General features: G+C 43.7%; 1 protein-coding gene across 3 annotated transcripts in view; it reads left to right on the top strand.

Annotated features, from left to right (window-relative positions):
• The window catches only part of gabpa (GA binding protein transcription factor subunit alpha), a 63224-nt gene that overhangs the window by 30871 nt on the left and 14814 nt on the right, over window positions 1-17539 (top strand). For all 3 annotated transcript variants that reach the window (XM_068041254.1, XM_068041252.1, XM_068041253.1), the window contains exons 7-9: window positions 3218-3412; window positions 8540-8596; window positions 15382-15522. In XM_068041254.1, the coding sequence (XP_067897355.1) occupies window positions 3218-3412; window positions 8540-8596; window positions 15382-15522 (393 nt within the window). The remainder of the gene's footprint in view (window positions 1-3217; window positions 3413-8539; window positions 8597-15381; window positions 15523-17539) is intronic.

Here is a 17539-nt window from a genome sequence, read left to right as displayed (position 1 = left end):
CTTTACATTCTGGTTATATGAAATTCTATGTACAGCACAAAATCAGGCCATTCGGCCCAACTGGCCTATACTGGGAATTATGCTGCACATGAGCCTCCTCCTACCTTCCTTCATCTCACCCTATTAATTTATCTTTCTATTTATTCCTCCCTCATGTACTTTTCTCACTTCCCCTGAAATGCTTCTATCCTATTATCCTCAACTACTCCATGTGATGGAAAATTCCTGAGCTGTGTAAATAGGCTGTGTTTTTATTTTTGAAATGTTTTGCTGATCGAGGTGAGACGTCAATTGCTGTGGAATGGAAATTCCCTAATTCAAATACTCCCAAATTAGGTACTTGCTCAGTAAAGCTCCCTTTATTCTGCCCTAATAATGTGAACATCATCCCCATTATCACAAAAGCTCCTCCTAATGTACTAGTTTGGCAATTTTCTATTTCCCATATCCGATATAAAATGGCTTCCCTGAATCCGATGGCAACTTGGAAGTAGTTTCACACTGTGGTCCAGGCCTTGGTCTATCCAGACTCTTTTAGAGCAGAACCTTACAACTAGCAGGCCCTGAATTTTATATTCACTTTGATTTTATCTTGGCAGTGTTCGTTACATACAAAATAGGAACAGGAGTAGGCCACTCGGCCCTTCGTGCCTGCTCCGCCATTAAATAACTTCATGGTTGAACTGCTTAATTCACGTTTCCACCTACCCCTGATAACCTTCCACCCCCTTGCTTATCAAGAATCTATGACCTATAGCCTAAAAATATTCAAAGACTCTGCTTCCACTGCCTTTTGAGGAAGAGAATTCCTACGACTTACAACCCTCAGAGAAAAAATTTCTCCTCATCTGTCTTAAGTGGGTGATCCCTTATTTTTAAACAGTGACCCCTAGTTCTAGATTCTCCCACAAGGGGAAACATCCTTTCCACATCCACCCAGTCAAGACCCCTCAGGATCTTAAATGTTTCAATCAAGTTGCCTCTTACTCTTCTAAATTCCAGCAGATACAAGCCTCACCTGTCCAATCTTTCCTCATAAGACAGCCCGCCCATTCCAGGTATTAGTCTAGTAAACCTTCTCCGTACTGCCTCCAATGCATTTCCGTCCATCCTTAAATAAGGAGACCAGTACTATACACAGTACTGTAGATGTGGTCTCACTAGTGCTCTGTATAGCTGAAGCATAATCTCCCTACTTTTGTATTCAATTCACCTCACAATAACCGAAAACATTCTATTTGCTTTCCTAATTACGTGCTGTACCTGCATAATAACCTTTTGCGATTCATGCAGTAGGGCACCCAGATCCCTCTGCAATCTCTCTCCATTTAGATAATATGCTTCGTTGTTCAAAAACTTAGGTAAATGCAAGTTGTTCTCGTGTTTTATTCTATCGCCTTTAATGTAATAAAACATTGAATACTGACGACAAACATATTGCAAGAAGCAGCTGATAGGTCATCTGATTTCTGGAGTTATCTTTTTAATCACCATTATGAAATTTTTCTTCTCTTGATTTCTCTTCCTGCCCTCCCTTCTTGCCCTTGCCAAAATCATGGTGTTTCTTTAGGCAAGGGAATGGCTTGGAAAGTTGTTCTCTTGCCGCTGCTCCAAGCCATGATTGACGGACAATAGAACCAACTGACTCCCAATTTTAACCTTCTGTGGGAAAGCACCCATCTTTCATTTCCTTCCGTATCACCACATTCTAGTTAAGGTCAGGAGCTCACTGGTGAAAAGTACAGCACAAGCCCATATCCTGGCACTGTAGCTGAGTGCATTAGTGTTTAAAGATGCTACGCTATTTAAGTGAAGCATTACGTTGAAATATTATTCTCTTTTCTCCACACCACCAAAAGTTGTTTACTGATCTTCTCCTGGGTTAAGCTGCTTCACTTCATCTCATTGCCCTGGGCTAGGACCAGAAAATTTTCACGAGTTCTGTTTCACTCACTAGCCAGCAACTGCCACTGCAAATGCATTTGAGGATAGGATCAAGCTCTGTTATACTGCCTCTCATAGTCGAATAGTCTGTTGCCACTCAAAGCAGAGACACAAAAATAATGGCCAGTTGAGTGCGGTACCAAATGATGACTGGTCTCCAGGACGCCATATGCCAGTAATGAGTCACCCACTTGGCAGGGGAATAAAAGCCAAAGTATCAATTTAAAAAATGCTTGTTGGGTCTATTTCTCTTTTTCAAAAAGCCCTGTAGCAATTTTAATAATGTATTTCCAGAGTAACTCATCACAAGAGCTCTAGGACTAGCAGCTCATTATAAAATGACCAAACTCTCCAAGTATCAGGGCCCACGCCTGATCTATAATGACGACCCATTTATGTCTCCAGTCTTTAATCATAAATTTTTATCCTTGTGTTGTTAGGACCAGGGAGATAAAGTCACAAGATGTCAACGGTCTAGTCCAAAACACAAGCTCACCAAAAATACTGACTTTACCAAAACTTGGTAAATGACTTTCTGTCTTCCTTTCTGATCAGTATTGTGGCAATTGCTCCATCATTTGGCTCGTAAATCAGTGAAAATTTAAAAAATGCTTTGTTGGATACCTTTCCATTTATTTTTATTCATTCTTAGGATGTGAGCATTGCTGACCAGTCCAGCATTTATTGCCCATTGCTCATTGCCCTTGAGACAGTAGTGAGCCACCACCTTGAGCTGCTGCAGTCCATATGGTGTAGGTGCACCCACAGTGCTGTTAGGTTGTGATTATTGACCAAGTGTTGGATTGATTCTGAAGCTGGAATGTCATTGGGCAGGAGGACACTTTATGGGGATTTATCTTCAGCTTTGGGAAAAGACTAGTTCTGTCATACTGACTGAAGTGCAGAATACTGCTATAACCTCCATTTTGTATTCATTGAAAGCGTTCTATTTGCTGAGGGCTCCTTGTAACCACTGAAATAGATGTTTCTATTTAGCTAATTTAAATTTTTTTCTCTCCCCTGGTGTATGTAGAGCTTCATCTGAGGTCTTCTAAGCTGCCCTGCTTCTCCCTTCCCTAGAAAAGCTTTCAGTGGTTACACTTAGAAAATCTCAACAGTTCACGCCAGTGTTGGCTGTACTCTGGGTTACAGTTGCTGAGATAGGGTACAAAAAAACTCCTCAAAAGCTGTGCATTTAAATAGAATGTTAACAGAACTAACATCCTTTGCATGAATTTCATCTGGTTGTATTGTCTATATTTTCCTGCTTTAGATCCAATTCAATGGTCAGTGGACCAGGTGTTGCATTGGGCCGTGTGGGTAATGAAGGAGTTTGCCATGATTGACGTGGATGTGAAGGATTTGAGCTTTCTGGGGAAAGACCTGTGTGCCCTCAGCCAGGAGGAATTCCTGCAGAGAGTACCAAAAGGAGAAATTCTGTGGAGCCACTTGGAATTGCTGAGGAAGTGTGAGTAAAATCTCAAAATAATGCATGACCTTGTCAACTGGCTGAAGATTAGAATTTTGATCATTGAACTTTCTTTTGAAGAGAGTCACATTGTGTCACCAGTAATCAAATAGGTGCAGGCCCCAAATTAACTGTACTTGTCCTACTTTAAGTCATGAGCATGGTTTTGCTCCACTTTTGTGTCTAGTTTCTTTCCATTCATTCAGAATTTTGTTCACTTTCTATTTTGTCATCTTTATGTATTTTCTCACTCTCATCTACTTGCCTTTCATTCGTTATTTTTAACCCTCTCGCTCATATCAGAGGCAAGTACAGGAACTCCTCAACATGACACAAGCCATGATGTTGGTCGGCTTTTCAACTTTAGGTGTTGCAGCAGAGTCGGATCCTGTCCCTGCTCAGTAGCCACAAACATTTTCATGCTGGAGCTCTCCCTACAGTAGTGTAAGGGTTTCAGTTTCCTTCCTCCCTTTACAATGATTCTTTGACCCCGGAATTACAAGAACAAAATACACGTGACAAACAGGTTTTGGCTCAACCTGAGTTCGTTAGTTTATTAGACCAACAAAACCACATTACAAACCCCTTTGATTTGGCTGAAACTTAGAATCACCCACGCAACTGGTCATTACCAATGTTGAGTGTAGGCCTGGATCCGTAGATGACCGGTCCCATTCTTCGCCTAACTGCAGTGCCCATGAGCTGATGTTGTCCTTTTCTTGTAGTGTTTCAGTCATATGCTATTTCACACCTCTTGGTCTTTCAATCTCCTGAGCTATGCAGAACTGCAAGATCAGAGACAACTCCTCACCTCCTTTCCTGCTGTCTTCACAGCATAAAGATAATGTGATTTCATTCACAGTGATGGGCGCTTAGCTCATGGCATTGTTCAGGTGTTAATACAAGCATTCAAATTAGGAGCAGGAGTAGGCCACTCAGTCCCTCGAGCCTGCTCTGCCATTCAATAAAATTATGGCTGATCTGATTCTCACCTTGACTCTGCATTCCTGCCTACCCCCAATAACCTTTCACCCCCTTGCTTACCAAGAATCTACCTACTTCTGCATTTAAAATATTTAAAGATACCGCTTCCTCTGCGTTTTTGAGGAAGAGAGTTCCAAAGACTCACGGCCCTCAGAGAAAAAATTTCTCATCTCTGTTTTAAATGGGCGAACCCTTATTTATATATAGTGACCCCTAATTCTAGATTCTCCCACAAGGGGAAACATCCTTTCCACATCCACACTGTCAAGACCCCTCAGGATCTTGTATGTTTCAATCAAGTCGCCTCTTACTCTTCTTGACTCCAGTGGATACATGACTAGCCTGTCCAACCTTTTCTCGTAAGACAATCCGCCCATCCCAGGTATTAGTCTAGTAAAGCTTCTCTGAACTGTTTCCAATGCATTTACATCCGCCCTTAAATAAGGAGACCAATACTGTACACAGTACTCCCAGATGTGGTCTCCCCAATGCCTATATAACAGATGCATAACCTCCCTACTTTTGCATTGTTACCCTTGCAATAAATGATAATTTGGGCGGCGCCGTGGTTAGCACTGCAGCCTCACAGCTCCAGCGACCCAGGTTCAGTTCTGGATACTGCCTGTGCGGAGTTTGCAAGTTCTCCCTGTGACCGCGTGGGTTTCCACCAGGTGCTCCAGTTTCCTCCCACAGCCAAAGACTTGCAGGTTGATGGGGGCAATTTACAATGTCCAATTTACCTATATGTCAGTAGGTGGTAGGAGAATGGTGGGGATGTAGTAGGGAATATGGGATTAATGTAGATTAATTAGTATAAGTGGGTAATTGTTGGTCGGCACAGACTTGGTGAGCCGAAGGGCCTGTTTCAGCGCTGTATCTCTAAATAAATAAACAGTTTATTAGCTTTCCTAATTACTTGCTGAACCTGCATACTAACCTTCTGCAATTCATGCACTAGGACACCCAGATCCCTCTGCATCTCAGCTCTGCAATCTCTCCATTTAGATATGCTTTTTTATTCTTGCTGCCAAAATGGGCAATTTCACATTTTCTCTCATTATACTCCATTTGCCAGATCTTTGCCCACTCGTTTAACCTACCTATATCCCTTTATAGTCTCCTTATGTCCTCTTCACAACTTACTTTCCTACCTATCTTTGTGTCATCAGCAAATTTAGCAACCATACCTTCAGTCCCTTCATCCAAGTCATGAGAACATAAGAAATAGGAGCAGGAGTAGACCATCCAGCCCCTCAAGCCTGCCCCGCCATTCAATAAGATCATGGCTGATCTGTCTCAGGCCTCACTCAACTCCTCTTTTGGGCCTACTCCACATACCCCTCGAATCCCCGGGATTTCAAAAATCTATCTACCTCCTCCTTAAGTACATTTAATGACTTAACCTCCACCACTCTGAGGTAGAGAATTCCAGAGATTCACCACCCTCTGAGAGAAGAAATTTCTTTGCATCTCAGTTTTAAATGTGTGCCCCCTTATTCTGTAACTGTGTCCTCTAGTTCAAGATTCCCCCACCAGTGGAAACATATTCTCAACATCTACCCTGTCAAGCCCCCTTAAAATGTTTCTGCAAGATCACCTCTCATTCTTCTAAACTCCGATGAATAAAGGCCTAACCTGTTCAGCCGTTCTTGATAAGACGACCCCTTCATCCCAGGAATCAGCCTAGTGAACCTTTTCTGAACTGCTTCCAATGCTCGTATATCCTTCCTTAAATACGGGGACCAAAACTGTGCACAGTACTGCAGGTGTGGCCTCACTAAGACTTCCCTATTTTTAAACTCTAACCTGCTAGCAATAAAGGCCAAAATTCCATTTGCCTTCCTAATTACTTGCTGCACCTGCATGCTAACCTTTTGTGTTTCATGTACAAGAACACCCAGGTCCCTCTGTACTGGAGTATTTTGTAGTCTTTCTCCATCTAAATAATAATCTGCCTTTTATTCTTCCTACCAAAGTGGATGACCTCACACTTTCCCACATTGAATTCCATCTGCCAAGTTTTTGCCCATTCACTTAACTTGTCTATATCCCTTTGCAGGTTCTTTGTGTCCTCATCATAACATGCCTTCCCACCTATTTTTGTATCGTCAGCAAACTTGGATGCACTACACTCTGTCCCTGCCTCCAAGTCATTAATATAGATAGTAAATAGTTGAGTCCCTGGGACTGATCCTTATGGCACCCCACTAGTTACGACTTTCCAACCTGAAAAAGACCCATTGATCTCAACTCTCTGCCTTCTGTGTATTAGCCAATCCTCAATCCATGCCAACACATTACCCCCAATACTGTGAGCTCTTATTTTGTGCAATAACCTTTTATGTGGCACCTTATCGAGCGCCTTCTGAAAATTCAAACTCCTTCTGAAAAGTCATTTATATAAATTGTAAAAAGTTGAGGCCCCTGCAGCACACCACTCATTACATCTCGTTAACCAGAAAATGACCCATTTATACCTGCTCTTTGTTCCCTGTTAGCTAGCCAATCTTCTATCCATGCCAAAATGTTAGCTTTAATCGTACACAATGAGCTTTTATTTTCCGCAATAACCTTTGATGTGACACCTCACCAAATGCCTTCTGGAAATCTAAGTACAGTACATCCACTGGTTCTCCATTATCCATGGCATGTTACTACTTCAAAGAACTCCAATAAATTGGTTAAATATGATTTCCCTTTCGCAAAATCATGTTGACTCTGCCTGATTACCTTACACTTTTCTAAGTGCCCTGCTATAACATCTTTAATAGCTTCTAACATTTCTTCCAACAGATGTTAAGCTAATTGACCTGTAGTTTCCTGCCTTCTGTCTCCCTCTCTTTTTGAATAAAGGAGTTACATTTGCTATTTTTCAGTCTAGCGAAACCTTCCCTGAATCTAGGGAATTTTGGAAAATTAACACCAACGCATCCACTATCTCACTAGCCACTTCTTTTAGGACCCTAGGATGAAGTCCATCAGGACCCGGGGATTTGTCAGCCCGCAGCTCCAACAATTTGTTCAGTACCACTTCCCTGGTAATTGTATTTTTCTTAACTTCCCAGAAATAGCTGTAAATCAGGAAATGGGAGGGAGTAAGTAATGTGTATCCTCTATGGTGACGATTGATTCAATGTGTCTTCCATTCTTGCCAGGAACTGATCAGGATGTATAATTTCAGTTGACTTATGGCATTGTCCAGTTGTTAATGTCCTCCAAGCTGATCATGAGTCAAAGTCTCAATTAACTTATTTTTCCTGTACATCATGGTTAACTATTTCATGCCCTTCAGTTGCCCCAACAGCATTTTTGGCACTGCAGCTAATCCTGTCCTTGCCAGACATGCAATATATACAATATATATAAGTTTTGAATTTATCCTTGCTATTTGGGCATCCGTTGGCAAGGCCAGCATTTATTATCCACCTTTTCTGGTGCAAGGTCACTGACCTGAAACGTTAACTCTGCTTCTGTCTCCACAGATCCTGCCAGACCTGAGTTTTTTGCAGCACTTTTTCTGTTTTTATTTCAGATTTTCAGCATCAGCAGTATTTTGCTTTTATTTATTATCCATCCTTCATTTCCCTTAAGATGGTGAGCTGCTGCCTTGAACTGTTGCAGTCAGTGTGGTGAAGTTACTCCCACTCTCCTAATTGGATAGGGAGTTCAAGATTTTGATCCAACGCAATGAAAGAAAATTGATATATGGCCAAGTCAGATCGTGTGACTTGGGAGTTGCGGGGGTGGGGGAAGCTTGGAGGCGGTGTTTCTTTGCACCTGCTCCCTTTGTCCTTCTAGGTAGTGGAGGTCACAGGTTTGGGAACTGCTGTCAAATAGATGTCTGTGTGTCTCCCTCTTCCATGACCCTGGCTGATTCTTCATCTCCCAACACCCCTGCTGCCCTTTTTCCCCATCCCTTACGTACCCATATGGGGTGTGTTGAACCTAATTCTAACATCTTATTTGCCCCTGCTGAGCACCTAATTCAGCACAGACCTATGATTGAAGCTAACATTTTCACTGAATAAATTTGCACACACAACAGAATTTCATTTTGTATTTGGGGGTATAGTGAGGTTAGTTGAACAGACAGATTAAACTACTTTGGTAAATTAATTAATGAAGCTTGTTTCTGCCCTACAGACGTGTTGGCAAGCCAGGAGCACACGGGTGAAATAGCAACCGTTACAATTGACCAACGTGAGTACTTGACTTGAAATACATCTTTCTGCATTAGAAAGAGAATATATGTTGTGCGTCTATTGCTTGTTTTAATTCTTAACTGTTTACTCTCCGCTTGCTCATTTGACCAATAAACAGCCATGTTTTACAACAGTTCCATATTGATTTTCACAAGCTTTCAACTTCCATCAGCTACATTAATGACTCTCTGAGTAAGGCTTTTAGATTTGCTGAGTTATTGACGGGCAAGTGATTTGTTATTATCTGGGTCACAGCTTAAGTCGAGATTGTGTTTTTCTTGTAATGTGTTTTTGACATTTTGGGAACTACATTTTGCATTTCCACAATTTTTATATTTGGCCCCACATGTATACGGTGACTGAGACCAATTTGTTTTCTATTACATGAGGTTATGGGATTTCTGATGTTAAGCGGATCATGTTAAATTACTCCTTCCATTTTGTGCACCAGCACCTGTGGTAAATGTGGAAATAGGGTGTCATGTCACAGCAATCCCTTGAGATGGTTATTTATACCCACTGGAACAGAGTTGACAGTGTGCTCGACTAACTTCATACATATACCTTAGAGCCAACATCGAGAGGAGACTTTCATCCCATCAGTCTGGACTGGATCCGAATGGTGTAGCTGGTTCAGTCTGTTGTGCATCGGTGCCCAGCCCAGTCAACCCCTCAAAGTCGTCCTCCTGGGGACGTGCCAACTAGTCAAGCAACAACCTGACTTAGCCAAACTCAGAGGATCTTGCCTTTCAGCCAACATCCCAGACTCTTCGATCACCATTCCTGGGTATGTCCTGTCCCAGCAGAGGTGGCAGCACAGTGGTGTGTAGTCAGGAGGGAGTTGCCCTGGGAGTTCTCCAATATTGACTGCAGACCCCATGAAGTCTTGTGGCATCAGGTCAAACATGGGCAAGGAAGCGACCTGCTAATCAGCTGAGGGAGGACAGTAGATGCTAATGAATCTGTGCTCCTCCATGTTGAACACCACTTGGGAGAAACACTAAGGGCAGCAAGGGCACAGAATATGCCCTGCGTGAGGGACTTCAGTGTCTATCACCAAGAGTGGCTTAGTCGCAGCACTACTTACTGAGCTGGTCGAGTCCTGAAGGACATACCTGCCAGACAGGTCCTACAGCCGGTGGTGAGAGAACCAACATGAGAAAACATGCTTGACTCATCCTCACCGGTCTACCTGTCACAGACTCATCCATCCATAACCGTTATTGGTAGTGATCACCGCATAGTCCATGTGGAAATGAAGGACATGCCCCCTCACCCCTGGCCAATCATGTTATGTGGCACTGGGGTAGATTTACAACAGATCTTTTTTTTGCTACATATAAATGACTTGCATCTTGCAATATAGAGTAGAATCTCAAAATTTGCCTGTGACACCAAGCTTGGAGGTGCGGCAAATAGGATGATATGAACTGCCTGCAACAGGACATGGGTTAGCGGAGTGGGCAGACAGGTGGTAGATGTCATTTAATACTGACAAGTGTGAGGTGATGCATTTTGGCAGAAGGAATGGGGAGAGGCAATGTTTACTTAATGGCACAGTTCTAAAGAGTGTACAGGAACAGAGGAACCTGGGAGTGCATGTGCATAGATCTTTGAAGGTGGCAGGACATATTGCGAGAGTGGTTAGTGAAGTATATGGGATCTTGGGCTTCATAAATAGAGGCATTGAGTACAAAAGTGTGCAAGTTATGCTGAACCTTGTATAACACTTTGGTTAACCTCCAACTTTCTAGCAGGAGATGCGTGATGCCAAAATCATCTCACTATATCAAAACAAAGGCGACGGAGGAGACTGCAACAACTACAGGGGCATCTCACTCCCTAGTGTCATGGGGAAGGCCTTTGCTTGGATCCTACTTAAAAGACTCAATTTACTTGCAGACGGAGCATGCCCGGAAGAGCAGTGCAGTTTCCGTGCCGGCAGATCTATTCTGGATGTGATCTTCTCCATATGCCAATTACAAGAGAAGTGTAGGGAACAGAGTATACCCCTTTTACATTTGTAGATCTCACTAAGGTATTCAACACCATCAGCAAAGCGGGGATCTACAAGATTTTGGGAAAATTGGCTGTCCAACTGAAGCTCCTCAGACTCGTCTGCGCCTTCCATGACAATATGCACTGCTCTGTACAGTTGATGGCTCCATTTCCAACAGTTTCTGTGTGAAGAATGGAGTGAAACAGGGTTGTGTCCTAGCCCCAACTCTGTTTGGCATCATCATCTCCATGGCTCCTGACCGTCGCCTTCCCTGCAGATATGAAAGGAGGCTACTTGCACACTAGGTTAGATGGCAAGCTCTACAATCTATCAAAGCTGAAAGCTAAGACAGAACACATCATATCTTGATCAGAGAACTCCTCTACGTTGATGCTACATGAGTTGCTTCCACAGAAACTCAGCAACAAAGACTTATGGGACAAGGTGATGCATTTCTGCCCCTGATCACTAAATAGCTCCCCACTGGAAGTGGTTAACAAATTCTGCTACCTTGGGTCCATGGTGACAGACAATCTGTCCTTTGATGCGGAGCTCTGCACGCATAGGGAAAGCAGCTATTACCTTTGGCAAACTTGCAAAATGTGCATAGGATAACACCAAGCTGACCCTTAGGACCAAGCTGATGGTTTATAAGGCCTGTGTTCTCAGCACTTTGCTGTATGGCTGTGAAACATGGGCGACTTACATGTACCAGGAAAAGAAGCTCAATAATTTCCATCTTCGCCGTCTGCAGCGCATTGAGTATATTCTGGCAGGACAAAAATCTCTCAAATGTGGCAGTCCTCTCAGAGGCAGAGTTCCCAAGTGTGTTGGCACCAATCAAACAGAGGCGGCTTCGATGGACCGGACACATCCGCAGGATGGAAGATAGTCACATGCCCTTCTGTATGGTGAGGTAGCTGGGGCCAGACAACCAGTGGGGTACCCAAAGCTCTGCTTCGAGGATGCTTGAAAGTGTAACATGAAGGCCCTAAATGTCGACTATCGCACCTGGGAGTCACTAACTGGCGAAAGAGGAAAATGGCGACACATCCTGTGGATTGGTGTGCACTGCCTCGATGACCAGTTGCTACAGCAGCTTGGCAACAAGCGCCAACATCAAAAACAACAACTCCGTGTCATGTGGCAGCTTCACGTGCGGCAGTTGTAGCAGAACCTGCCTCTCAAGGATTGACCTTCACAACCATCGGCAAAGGTGCACCAAGAGAGGACACCCCATCTAAATAGATTGTTTGCTGCGTGTCCATCACCTTTTGTAGATGGAGGGATGCCAACCCTTGCTCCAACTGGAGTACTGCATCCAGTTCTGGTCATCACGCTTCAGGATGGATGTGGGGATGCAGAGGAGATTTACCTGAATGGTTCCAGGGATAGTGGATTTTAGTTACAAGATTAGGTTGAAAAAACTGGGTTTGTTCTCCTTCGAACAAAGGAGATCAAATGGAGATATAATAGAAGTATACAAGATTATGAAGGCTTAGATAAGTTAGACAAGGAAAAGCTGTTCCCATTAACAAATGGTGCAAGGACTGGGGGACACATTGAAAGTTTTGGGCAAAAGGTGCAGAGGAATATGAGGAAGCACTTTTTTTTCACAGTGGGTGGTAATGACTCGGAACTTGCTGCCCACAAGGGCGGTGGAAGCAGAGACAATCAATGACCTTCAAGAGGAAGTTGGATGGCCACTGGAGAGAAATAGACTTGCAGGGCTACAGGGATCGAGTGGGGGAGTGGGACTGACCGGATAGCTCTGTGGAGAGCTGGCATGGACTCGATGAGATGGATGGCCTCCTTCTGTGCTGTAAATGACTGACTCTCTGAAGCAGATCAAGCTGGGAATCCATGAGGTTCTGTGGGCCATTAGCAGCTGCAGAATTGTATTCAACCACAATCTGTAATCTCCTGGCCAAGCATATTCCACACTACCATTACCATCAAGCCAGGAGACCAACCCTGGTTCAACAAGGAGAGCAGAAGAGCATGCCAGAAGCAGCATCAGGTGTACCTAAAATGAGGTGCCAACCTGGTACAGCTATCGTACAGGACTACATGCATGCGGTAGAGCTAAGCAATCCCACAACCAATGGATCAGATAAAAGCTCTGCAGACCTGCCACATCCAGTCATGAATGGTCGTGGCCAGTTAACCAACTGATGGAAGGAGAAGTTCATTGAACATCCCCATCCTAAATGATGGTGGATCCAATATGAGTGCAAAAGAGGAGGCGGAAACATTTTTGCAACCATCTTCAGCTAGAAATGCCAAGTGGATGATCCATCTCAGCACCGTCCTGAATGCACAGGCTACAGCATATGCTATGGTCCCTGACAACATCCTGGCTGTAATGCTGAAGACTTGGGCTCCACAACGAACCACCCGTTTAGTCAAGCTGTTCCAATAGAGCTGCAAAACTTGCATCTACCTGACAGTGGAAAATGACCCAGGAATGTCCTGTCCACTGGCGGGAGTCATATCCAGTGCAAAGGAAGATGATTGTGGTTGTTTGATGCCAGTCATCTCAGTCCCAGAACATCACTACAGGAGCTCCTCAGAGTACTGTCTTTGGCCTAACCATCTTCAGCTGCTTCAGCAATGACCTGCCCTCCAGCATAAGGTTCGAATTGGGACGTTTACTGAAGATTGCACAATATTCAGTACCATTTGCAACTCCTCTCATAACGAAGCAGTTCGTGACCACATGCAGCAAGACCTGGACAACATTCAGGCTTTGGCTGAGAAGTGACGAGTAACGTTCATGCCACACAAGTACTAGGCAAAGAACCTCTTCAAGACAGAATCTAACAATCTCCCCAGACAACATGAAGCTGAGTGGGAGCTGAGGAGGATGCAGAGAAGCTGCAGTGTGATTTTGAACAGGTTGAGTGAGTGGGCAAATACATAGATGCAGTATAATGTGGATAAATGAGGTTATCCATTTTGGTGGCAAAAACAGGCACATTATTATCTGAACAGCAATAGATTGGGAAGGGGGGAGGTGCAGCGAAACCTGGGTGTCCTTGTGAACCAGTCGCTGAAAGTAAGCATGCAGGTGCAGCAGGCAGTTAAGAAGGCAAATGGTATGTTGACCTTCATAGCGAGAGGATTCGAGTACAGGAACAAGGATGTCTTGCTGCAGTTATGCAAGGCCTTGATGAGACCACATCTGTAGTATTGTGTGCAGTTTTGGTCGTCTTATCTGAGGAAGGATGTTCTTGCTATGGAGGGAGTAGGGCAGGCTCACCAAATTGATTCCTGGGATGGCAGGACTGACGTATGAAGAGAGATTGGGTCAATGAGGCTTGTATATGCTAAAGTTTAGAAGAATGAGAGGGGATCTCATATAAACGTACAAAATTCTAACAGGACTGGACAGACTAGATGCAGGAAGGATGTTGCCGATGGTGGAGGAGTCTAGGACCAGGGCTCACAGTCTAAGGATAAGGTGTAAGCCATTTAGGACTGAGATGAGGAGGGATTTCTTCACCTAGCGAGTGGTGAACCTGTGGAATTCTCTACCACGGAAAGCAGTTGACGCCAAATCATTAACTATATTCAAGAAGGAGTTAGATCTAGTTCTTGGGGCTAAAGGGATCAAGGGATACGGGGAGAAAGCGAGAACAGGGTACTGAGTTTGGATGATCAGCCGTGATCATATTGAATGGCGGTGCAGGCTCGAAGGGCTGAATGGCCTACTCCTGCTCCTATTTTTCTATGTTTCACATTCAATAGCATTGCCGTTGTAAATTCCCCACTATCAACGACCAGATACTCAACTGTACTAGCTACAAGAGAAGGTCAGAGACTGGGAATTCTGCGGTGAGTGACTCACCATCTGACTCCTAAAGCCTTTCCACCATCTACAAGGCAGTAGAGTGATTGAATACTCTCCACTTGTCTGGATGAGCGTAGCTCCAACAACACTGTAAGCTCAAGACCGTTCAGAACAAAGCAACCCACTTGATTGGCACGCCATCCACCCCGTGCAACACTGTGTATTGTCAGGTCATTTCTGAAGAAGGGTCACTGACCTGAAATGTTAATTCTGCTTCTCTTTCCACAGATGCTGCTAGACCTGCTTAGTATTTCCAGCATTTCTTGTTTTTATCTCAGATTTCCAGCATCTGCAGTATTTTGCTTTTATTAGCATGTATGTAGTGTTTAACCATATACAAGATGCACTGCAGCAACTCCCCAAGGCTGCTTCAAACAGCATCTTTCAAACCTGCAAGTTCCCCTCCAAGTCTCTCACTATCCTGACTTGGGAATACATCACTGTTCCTTCGTCTTCGCTGGGCTTCCCTACATGAGCACAGAGCAGTAGGGTTGAATGGCCTGTTGTGCTGTAAATTCTATGCAAAAACACCCTGCAGCGTTACTTGGAGTGTGATGTACTGTTTATAATGATGGAGTGTTTTACCATGTAACTTGCAATATGTTCTGCTAAGGTGCACCAGTGTTTAAGCGATCCAGCTTTTAAGGTCACAGTCTACTTTCTCGAAGTAAGTACGGCTTGAGGTCAGTTTGACTTTGAAGAAAGATTGGAAGGCGTTTGTAAATGTTTAGCTTCAGCTCTAGCTCTATTTTCATGAGTTTCTGTATTTTGCTGCTGAAAGGGAAAGAGCTGTTGGAATTTAACCACCTTAACTGGTGTCCATGTAGTTCTGTAAATTATGGGTTTCATTTTGTGAGCTGAACATTGGTGTGAGGTTCTGTGCACCATCTGCCTAATGCAGCTCACTTACACTTTAATACTTTCTTTTCAGCTGTCCAAATAATTCCTGCCACTGTGCAGTCAGCAACTCCCACCACCATCAAAGTCTTCACCGGAACACCCAAGTCTGCCAAAGTCCCACGTGCTCCACGGATCTCTGGTGAAGATAGAAGTTCACCTGGGAATAGGACAGGTAAGGAGAGATTAGAGCAGCAAGTGGGTTTTAATATTGGTGATCCTTGAGCAACATAATATACTAACAGTGTTAATAGGAACAGGAGTAGGTCATTCAGCCCCTCTAACCTGTTCTGCCATTTCAGTTGGATCTATTATCTTTACTGCCTAAATGTTCTGCTCCTTGCAACTCTTGGCTTATGTGCATTCCACCCTGCAAACTCCACCCCAGCCACCATTTTCATCACCACACTATTAATGGCAGATTTTCATTACCATACGATTAATGGCAGAGCCTTTTGGTCACTTATTCCCATTTCACACTGCGTCCTTTGGTCCTCAAATCTTTTTTTTTTTCATCCAACCCCATCTCGCCACAATTGGTGGCAGAACCTTTAGGCACCTTGGCTTCATATCCTGGACTAAATTTCTTCATTTCTCTCCATCTTTTAAAATATTCTTGGAGCCCAACTTTTTGAACAAGCTCCTAGTCATTTTTCCTAATACTTCGACTGTGGCTCAGTGTCTGTCCCTTTTTATCCCTTTTAGTTATTCACACTCCCCCTTCTGTAAAGCTTCATGGGATGTTTTCTGTGTTGAAGATGCTATATTAATGCAAGGTGTTGTACATTTCAGTATCCTTTAAAATTTAGATGTCCTGTTTTATAAAACTAATATGAAGGCTTACAATATGTAAAATCTCAATCCATCACTGTTAAACACTAATTATTATAACAGTCAATAACAAGCTGTTAATCCACTAGAATCCCGTCCCTAGCAAGCCACTGAATTGTATTCTGTGGTTTATAATATTGCCTAAAATGCTAATGAATTCCAATATAAATATAAGCGCCAGACAAGAAGAAACTCAAAGATTATCAAGATTAGTGATGGTGATATGAAGAAAGATCAGGGGAGTGGGATCAATTGGAAGCTCTGCCAAAGAGCCAGCACAGCCACAATAAGCCGAATGGCTGCCACCTATGCCATGCAAAAGGTTTATATTCAAGATAAGGGCTCATGGAGTTGTGGGTATTAGCATGGATGGAGAATGGGTTAATGGGCAGGAAGCAGAGAGTAAGGATAAATGGGGCATTTTCAAGTTGGCAGTCTGTAACTAGTGGAGTGCAACAGGAATCAGTACTGGGGCCTCAGCTGTTTATAATCTGACTTCGATGAAGCGACAGAGCAATTATCTAAGTTTGCTGATGATACAAAGTTAGGTGGGAATGTAAGCTATGAGAAGAATACAGGCTGCAAATAAGTATAGACAGGTTAAGTGAGTGGACAGCTAGGTGGCGGATGGAGTATAATGTGGGGAAGTATGACGTTATTCACTTTGGTAGTAAGAATAGAAAAGCAGAATATTTTTTTAAAAGGTGGTATACTTTTAAATATCGATGTTCAGAGGAGTCTCGGATGTTCTCATAGGCGGCACAGTGGCGCAGTGGTTAGCACCGCAGCCTCACAGCTCCAGGGACCTGGGTTCGATTCTGGGTACTGCCTGTGCGGAGTTTGCAAGTTCTCCCTGTGTCTGCGTGGGTTTCCTCCGGGTGCTCCGGTTTCCTCCCACAAGCCAAAGACTTGCAGGTTGATAGGTTAATTGGCCATTATAAATTGCCCCTAGTATAGGTAGGTGGTAGGGAAATATATAGGGACAGGTGGGGATGTGATAGGAATATGGGATTAGTGTAGGATTAGTATAAACGGGTGGTTGTTGGTCGGCACAGACTCGGTGGGCCGAAGGGCCCGTTTCAGTGCTGTATCTCTAAATCTAAAAAAAAAATAAGGGATTGATGAGGGAAGGGCTGTAGATGTCGTATACATGGACTTCAGTAATGCGTTTGATAAGGTTCCCCATGGTAGGCTGATGGAGAAAGTGAAGGCGCATGGGGTCCAAGGTGTACTAGCTAGATGGATAAAGAACTGGCTGGGCAACAGGAGACAGAGGGTAACAGTGGAAGGGAGTTTCTCAAAATGGAGACGTGTGACCAGTGGTGTTCCACAGGGATCCGTGCTGGGACCACTGTTGTTTG

This window comes from Heterodontus francisci, chromosome 10 (assembly GCF_036365525.1).
Source record: "Heterodontus francisci isolate sHetFra1 chromosome 10, sHetFra1.hap1, whole genome shotgun sequence".
Classification (NCBI taxonomy): Eukaryota; Metazoa; Chordata; class Chondrichthyes; order Heterodontiformes; family Heterodontidae; genus Heterodontus; species Heterodontus francisci.
Note: the sequence above shows the minus strand (reverse complement) of the source record. Positions and strands in the feature narration are given on the sequence as shown.